Source organism: Limulus polyphemus, unplaced genomic scaffold (assembly GCF_000517525.1).
Source record: "Limulus polyphemus unplaced genomic scaffold, Limulus_polyphemus-2.1.2 Scaffold11, whole genome shotgun sequence".
NCBI lineage: Eukaryota > Metazoa > Arthropoda > Merostomata > Xiphosura > Limulidae > Limulus > Limulus polyphemus.
In genome coordinates, this window is record NW_013665621.1 from 263,230 (window position 1) to 272,098 (window position 8,869).

The window sequence follows — 8,869 nt, forward strand, 5'->3', positions numbered from 1 at the left end:
TACATATATATTTGAATAACTAAAAAATCATAAATTACTACATTAATACCATAGAAGTCCAGTATAATTTATAAAGCTCAGTAACTAAGATGTATTTTAGTCTAAAAAATATGAAATTTCGAGCATACTAAAGACACATCCTACCTCGTTGAAATCTTGGTTCAAAAGAAAGAAATGGCATCCTAAGAATTTAAAATGGCTGAAAAAGCCACTATGGGACATTCTGAGCTTCTGATTGGTTATTCATGTGATATATAGAAGTAAGTGTATATGAGAGGGCATTTCCAAAAATGGAAAGAGGTGGGTGGGGTGCCACTGTGTTTGATTTATTACATGAGTAATATCTTAGCAAAGAGAAAAGATAAGACCTTCTTATTTTATATTCTAGCTTGTCAATATTTGTAATTTGAGTTTCTAATTCATAGGAAACTACAGACTTAGTATTTTGACATCAAAAACATCTAACTTGAACCAGTGCTGCATTCAACATACCTTGTGACACCCGGTAATCGATGTTTATCTGAATTATAATCTACAGTTTGATACCAAACTTATTGACATAACTTCATGAAATAGTAGTTCAATAAAATTTTGAATGCAAGTCAATAAACGAGATGACATGGCCTTTCACACCTGACCCATCTCGAAAGGGTTAAACATGTGGTAATCAACAACACATTGAACAATGACTGCAATGACCCTGACAGTTAACAAGCTTCCAAAACCCAAGCAGTATAAAGGTCTAAGTGTGAACAACGCCTCACACTCAGGACTAAATATAAACCACAATCATTTGAGAATTTATGATAAAAAAATTAAAGCTTTTGAAACAAAAGCTAAAGAAACAAAAATCAAAGTTTCATAAATGATGCATATCTCAATAAATGGAACACAGATTAGAAATTTAAACACATCTGTAAAAGGAAAAGGCTGGAGATTTATGAGTGCAAATGCAATGATAGATTTAGTAATTTTGAAATTGAGAACTGCTTCTCACCATCTAATAAAGCTGATGAATGTCACACATTAAGCAGCAACAGAGATGGTCCAGAAGTACCACTTTTTACAATCAGGTATGATCAGGTACTTCTCGTGAAAAGATATCTGACAGTCCCCTTGAGTGTTTACACCTTTAAGCTGCCACATTTAAAAAGATATTACCACTTTTGGACAAGTAATCACAAAGGAAACTTATGGTTCTACCTTTGACATCTTCAATCCAAGAATAATATAGTTATAAATTCACTTTAAACAGTTTTAAAAATCTGATACTCTGAAGGTAGAGATTTTATCTTAAGATCTATTCATATTATTGATTTGTAGCTCATATAAAAATATTACGATACTCTATTTTCTTAAAGGTTTTTAATGATTAATAAGCAAAGTTAAGTGTGTATTTATTATTGTTATGAATAAATAGTGACACTTGAAGTTTTATAATGTAATGGATTCTGGCATGCTATAATGTTTGTAAAATTGGAAAATACTACCATTGTTGCAATTGATTTTTTTAGCATATTACAAAGTAATTAAAACACTTGTTGCAATTTTTTTATAGGTATCTGAAGCAAAGTAACAATTACTCTACTTTTAATTCTTTATTTTTATTTACTTTGTTAAATGACATAATGCAAGTAAAATTTAGCTAAAAAGTACTAAGTCAATTTTTGGTTGTTCTTTGATTCTACACACTTCAGTGGAATTAGGCTAGTTCTGAGGACTATTTTTTAAGAGATCTGAATAATTGTATAGTCTCATTCTGGTATCTTCATTTTATAGCATTAGTCACAGTTTCCTTCCTGTTGAATGTTTTACTAGTGTTATATATAAAACTATGATACATTTTTATAAATGAATACTTTCAACTCAGAACAGTATAATGATGAAAGTGCCATTTTACAAATTTCACATATGAGATTGGGATACTTAATTTATAATCTTTTAAATAAAAATATAATACACATAAGGTTTATATAATACTTATCCTTAGTTGTTGTTGTCAGAAATTATATTTAATTTTAATTTACTGATAGAAATAGATTACAATTTAAGTAACTTTCAATTAAACGGTTTAAAAAACCCAAATTGCAAATAAAGTCAAAATTTTAATCATTCAGTGTTGTTGCCTGAAAAATAATTTTCCAGTCTAATCATAAAGGTCAAATGCCACACAAAATGTCCATAATGTATCCTCATTTTTTTATTCCAATGGAGTAGTCTAAAATCAACATTATAAACATTTTATTGTAATCATATATATAAAATAATGTTTAACATTTTTAAACCAAACAATGTCTTGTTAAATGTATTTCAATCTGAATAGTTCTTAATTTCATTCTTGGCTTTAAGAAATTTAAAACTTGGAGAATAGAAAGTCAAAACATTTTAAAGAATGAATTTTAATACTCCATATTTTCTAGTACACAAAATTATATGTAAATAAATAGCTTGTGAAGTAAGTGTTGATGATTATGTAGTCTTCAAAACTGAAGAGATTCTTATAAACACCACCCAAAAAACTTTTTCTTGGTGATGTAGGAAGTTATTAAGTCTTCTGCTTCTGAGACAAAACAGATATTTAATAATGTTTGGCTTTCAACTCAATCAAGTTAAAAGTTCTAAGAACAACTTAAACGCTATTTCTGTGTAAGCCAGTAATTTAATAGGATGGAAAATAAACTTGAAAACATTATTCATGTGATTTTTATGTTAAAGGATTAGAAACAAGATTAATAAATTTATATTAATCAAACCAACCTCCTTTTCAAGGCCTATTCTAGATCTCCAATGCTGAAGAAACATTTCCACATGTTTTTCTACCACCTGCAATGATGGTGGTGTTCTTCTCTTGGTTTTGGCTGAATGATCCTATATATCAAACACAGTAAAATCACATCTTAATTCATCAGCTTTGTTAAATTTACCACACCATCAATCTACTAATATTCAATGTAAAGAAAATGATTTAAGTTTTTAAAACATGGTTATTGTGACAGACAATTGTAATGCATATTAACAGATTTAGAGTCTTACAACAAGGATTTCTATGCTTACTTTATCATTAAAAATTCACATCACACTTTTTAAAACTACTATGAAATTTGATAACATAAATTATATATATTTTACACAAAACAATGAAATCTTCTTTGATGATCAATTAAATATGAGAGTCTATAATTTTTTAACCATAGTTTTAAAGAATTACTGTTTTTAATTACTCTGTTTATTTTAGATCAAAGCCACATTAGGTGGGGAATCAAACCCCAGATTTTAGCATTGTATGTCAGTAGCCGTACTGCTGACTAATTACTCTGATTCAAACTGCTCATTGTAAAAATATTAAAGATACAAGCATCTGTGATGAAATAAAAAAAACTGATTTTGTTTTCATTAACAATTTTAATTAATCAAGCAGTTTGATAAAAAAAAAGATTCTAACTGTTACAAAAAATTTAGTATATCACTTATACTGACTAAAAAAATGTTGAACAGTCACTATGATAGGAAATGGTATCTTTTAAAAACATGGCCATTTCCTCTGATATGAAAAAAAAACAACCTTTACTACTTCTCTCAATATATAGTAATTAACTACCTGAGCAAGTTTCAAGTTATCCCGTACATTGATGTGATCTATCGAGGGTTTGGGGGCAGGATCTGTTGAATCAAGATATGAAAGCAGACCTGGTGGCTAGAATTGTGATTATAAAATAACTTAACATCAGCTTTTTTTCAAGTATTTCAAACTAATCATTGTTACTAACTAGCCAGTATATGGAAAAGTTTTATAATTTCCAAAAGAAGACTTCCATTAATGACTGATGGAACAGCTACCATTAAGCCTAATTTAGACTTGCTTATTGAACTTGAAAAATTATTTTCATTTAAATATTTTTGGATTACACATTTACTCTCATTTGGACATATGACAAAAAATTAATTCTCAAATAATGCTAATCAAGATTGATAAACTAGTTCTATAATATTTGAAAAAAAAATTAATGTGTATTTTTTTGTGAATTTAAGAAAATTTTCTTATGGATGCAATAATCACATATTTTTCTCTCTTTAGATGTATCTCAAATTATATGGAATTTCTTTTGAATATTAAAGAAAGCAAGCAAAAGAATCATTAAAGCCAGACCAAAATACTGAAGAATGGAGTTGGTTTTAATTCAACAAAAAAACAACTAAATTTAATAAAAAGTGAGATAGCTTACCACAATTCGACGCAACAGGCCCATAGCTATTGGATTTCCTGTTACCCACAAAGCTACCAGATGACGAGACAACTGCTGTACAGCCAAAAGCCTGCTATCAGAGCTCTGTTTGAAAAGGGCAATATGGAGATGACGTGGGAGAGCACCTTCAGCTAAAGCTAAATCTTGCATCTTTGCAGCTATTTCACCATCCCCTTCCTGCAAATAAAAAACATGAATAATTATATAAGCTTGCTTCAATATCATGAATCTCAATGAAAAAACTCAATTTGTACATTTCTGTAAACTCTACATTATTAAAGAGCTAATTCTTCCATGGGTATATAGGTGACTTATCAAATGTAACTTACATTTACAATCTTCATCTATGCTCATTAATAAGCTCACAAACTTTAAATTTTTAAACAACAAAAATCATGTAAAATTTAATTTAATTTCATAAAAATCATTATGTTGGTTAACTAATATTTGTTTATAAAGACTGTATCTTTGTTGAAAATCAACTGATCAGATTTTTGCTATAAACAATGGTAAATCCTTAGAATCTGGTGGGTGGGATTGAACTAATAACATCTGAATGATATTTAGCTTTTACATTCCTACTTCTCATGATTTATCAATAATAAAATCAACCAAAAATGCTCAAGTCTTTTTGAAAAATTAGACTTTCAACAGTGCTCTGTAACTCATCAGAACAATTGCTGTAATCAATTCACTTTGCCAAGCACAAAACTATTAAAAAGATACATATATCAAAAAGCAGAAATACAAAACTAATAATATTTCAAGATTAAAATACATGCACCCTATTATGCTCAGAAATGACCAAATATACCTCAATGATAGCCTTCATCACCAGCCCTGCTCCCTTTAGTATAGCAATGGACGGATGCTGAAAAAAATCAGTGCCAGCTATTTATATGCACAAAGAGAGGGTAAAACATTCTATTTCTGAACTTTTTTTTGACATACCCTTAACATAAAAATTCTGAAATAAAAAACACAAACTGATATTTTTATCATAGCTTAATTGTTGCAAATTATTAGAATTAGAAAATCCATTAAAGCTATTAATATTTTTACAGTCTTTATGTTATTTAATTTTTTTTTAGCTTGAAATGATTTATCAATATAATATTATTATAAAATGGAAAACCAATGCTTAAATTCTATATGAAAATAATACTATATTATAGATGGTACATTATGTTTTAAATAATTAAAAAAAAGAGAGAGGTTAAAGCTAAAACTTTTCTGAAATAACAAATTCCCAGTTATTTCAAAAATAACTTTAGTTTAAAGTTCACCAATTATGAAAATGATAAACAAGAATACAAAAATGCTGAATTATTCAATGGAAATGTTCTATATGTATACAGAATATATGTGGAACACGATTTACATTATATTTATGCAACTAATTTATCATTAACTTATTTCTAAGATATCTAAAAAATAAATACAGTATACATCAGAATTTTAGGACAAATGGATGGTTTAAAGCTTAAAGTAATGTTTGTTTTGTTTCTGTTTTCTTGGAATTAAGCACAAAGCTACACTATGGGTTATCTGTACTCTGCCCACCACAGGTATCGAAACCCAGATTCTAGCGTTGTAAGTTCACAGACATACTGCTGTTCCACTGGGGGGCGCTTAAAGTAATGCATAAAATTCAGGTGTAATGTAAATGTGGATTATTTAAAACAATTATTCAAGTAACAATACTTAAATTACTTATAAATTCACATGGAGTTCACATGTTTATGTCTTATTCTTATTTAATTCATTACAATACACAAGTTAGTTTACTCATAAATCCAATAGGGCATTGTTCTTACACACTTGTATAGCTTTAGATAGATCCCATAGATCATCTATTTCTCTCCATTCTCAGTGAAAATACTTAACCAAATTTTTTAAAACTTTTTACTAACCTTTTATATTTCTCCAGTTTCTGCACAAAAACTTAAAACATTTGATTTTATTTGTATCAATATTTTTTAGATTGTGAAATGTCCTAAATTCTGTCGTGAAAAAAAAAATCGAATAAAAACACTTCCTTTCATCTTAAACTTTCTACTTATTTTTTTTTACTGCTCAGAAAGTTTCACTTTCTAAATCCAGCCAATTTCAATTTCTTTGATTTCTTTTGAGACTATATTTTGCCAATTGAAACATTTAACTTCTGCTTTGGTAAATCATACAAACATCACATTTTTTCAATTTTTGGTTTATGAAATAAACTAGTTAAACATTACATAATGCTAAAATATCAATTTTGCTGCAATATTTTTGAGTAAAAAGTTATTGCAATAAAATCAGAATACATTTTTTTAATTGTGTTTCTAAAACATTTGCTACTGTACACTTCAAGTGACCTGAAAAACTACCAATCAAGATAAGGTTAAACACTATTTTTACAGCATATGTTACTCAACTTATCTGAGAGTAAAATTATATTATTTTTATACAGTCACAAAACATTCAGTAATAGCCCTGGCATGTCACTAACATTAAGAGATGAGCTCACTGTATTCTAAACAATAAAGTTAACAATGTAGTTAACCACATAGGCAACAAAGATATCGAAATTAAAGAATAGGTTAAACAAGTGCCGATTTTTTCAAATACGAATATAAAAAAAACTTGACAATTGCTTAACCTATTCTTTAATTTTGTATTCTAAACAATAAACAGAATATATTCACCATCCACTGCAATAATCTATAAGTCAATTCTGGCAGGCTACAATAATGTATTATTTTAATCAGTTATAATGGTTACAAGCCTAATAACATGGTCTTATAATAGATATAACTTAGTATAATCACACCTCACCAGGAAGATCTTTCAAACTGTAAAAATGTATTATTTTGTTCAACAAACTATCTGCTTTATTACACACCTTCTTTTTAAATACTTCAGTTTATGTAAAATTATTGTTATATGCTTGAAGCAACATATCATTTAGTTTTTGAATGTGGAATAAAAGAGAGCAGAAGTTGAAGCAAGACTTAAAGGTGTTTCACAAATAAAGTACACACAGTCAACATACTTAGTAGACATTTGAATACCTATTATTGAATGAATGACAAAAAAAAGAAGCAGGTTTATGACCCATTACTAAGACCTTCATTGGTTAATTTTGTACAAAATAAACCAATCAAAATCACTTTGAAGATTTTGTTGTTGTTGTTATTTGAGCAAAGCCACATTTAGTGTTGTAAGTCCATAGACTTACCACTGTCCCACCAGGGGACTTGAAGATTTGGAATGAAAGTTGAAATAAGCTGTCCATGGAATAGATAAAACTGATAACTGTAGGTCATCAGGTTCCATATGCTTTTGAAGCTAGAACATAACAACTTAAATCATACTAGTCATCATGATTAGTTCAAATTTTTACTTTTTCTTCAGTGTCAATTAAACCACTTTCAGTTGAAATCAATTTTATTGTGTAGAAGCTTTAATGGTCAAAGAAAAAAAACATCATGTCATGCATTCAAATTCAGATAATTAACTTGTGTTTAAAGTTTGAACAGTATTAAACCTCATTTTTGCACTTTAAATGATGGAACAAATACATTTTGAAATCAACAGCTAATATCTTTAGAGCATGAAGATTATGCCCTCTTAACTTTTCATTCTTTCAAACTTGTTTCTGGCAAAAAATAAAAGTTTCAAATTTTTCATAGTTTACATAATAATAATAATGTAATAGTTTGTTTGTTTGTTATGGATTTTGCGCAAAGCTACATGAGGGCTATCTGCACTAGCCGTCCCTAATTTAGCAGTGTAAAACTAGATGGAAAGCAGCTCGTCATGCCACCCACCGCCAACTCTTGGGCTACTCTTTTACCAAGAAATAGTGGTATTGACCATCACATTATAATGCCCCCACAGCTGGAAGGGCGAACATGTTTGGTGTGACAGGGATGCTCGCCCTTTCAGCCATGGGGATATTATAATGTGACAGTCAATACTGTAATAGTCAAAACAAGTAGGCTATTAGTGAATAGAATTGGAAGACATTTACTATTCCTACAAGAATTAAAACTTTAGCTTTAGCATTAAATCTCTGTTTCACTACCTTGGTGTTGAAACATTACATTTAACATTTTGTGGAATTCTCCAATGAGCTAGGATGATACAAGTTAATTTATACTTCTCAAAAATGCAATTTTAAATATAAAAAATAATCAACAATTTTCATAGGTGATTATATTTAATTATTTACAAAATCCAGTAACATATGAGATATTGTAATAAACCCACATAATTGGGAGATTTTACTTGCAACTAAATATACTTTTTAAATTTTCCTTAAAATTTACTTATTCTTTTGTACAATTATTTCAACCACCAGAGTTTTACTGTGTGCATTCCTTATTCAACAACTCTTATATGTCTAAAAGTTTGGTCTTTACATTGGAATATGTTTTAGAACCAGTACTTCCTACTAATAAACCTTGATCCAATATGTACTTTTTAAAGAAAATACTTAGCCAATTTGCTGAAATATCTTTAAAAACAGATCATGAATGTTTTAAGATAAAATATTTGAAAAAAAAAGTTTTTTTCATTAGTATATTTTATTTTATAATCTTAATCTTACCTGAAAAAGGCGAAACAGTGTGCGACCTTGA

The 8,869-nt window shown here is 28.5% G+C and overlaps 1 protein-coding gene across 1 annotated transcript in view; it reads right to left on the bottom strand.

Annotated features, from left to right (window-relative positions):
• Window positions 1-8,869, bottom strand: part of LOC106478491 (dnaJ homolog subfamily C member 13-like) — a 150,041-nt gene that overhangs the window by 75,903 nt on the left and 65,269 nt on the right. The window contains 5 exon segments of the mRNA XM_013939042.2: window positions 2,758-2,868; window positions 3,599-3,694; window positions 4,224-4,421; window positions 5,059-5,115; window positions 8,839-8,864. Of these exon segments, the coding sequence (XP_013794496.1) occupies window positions 2,758-2,868; window positions 3,599-3,694; window positions 4,224-4,421; window positions 5,059-5,115; window positions 8,839-8,864 (488 nt within the window).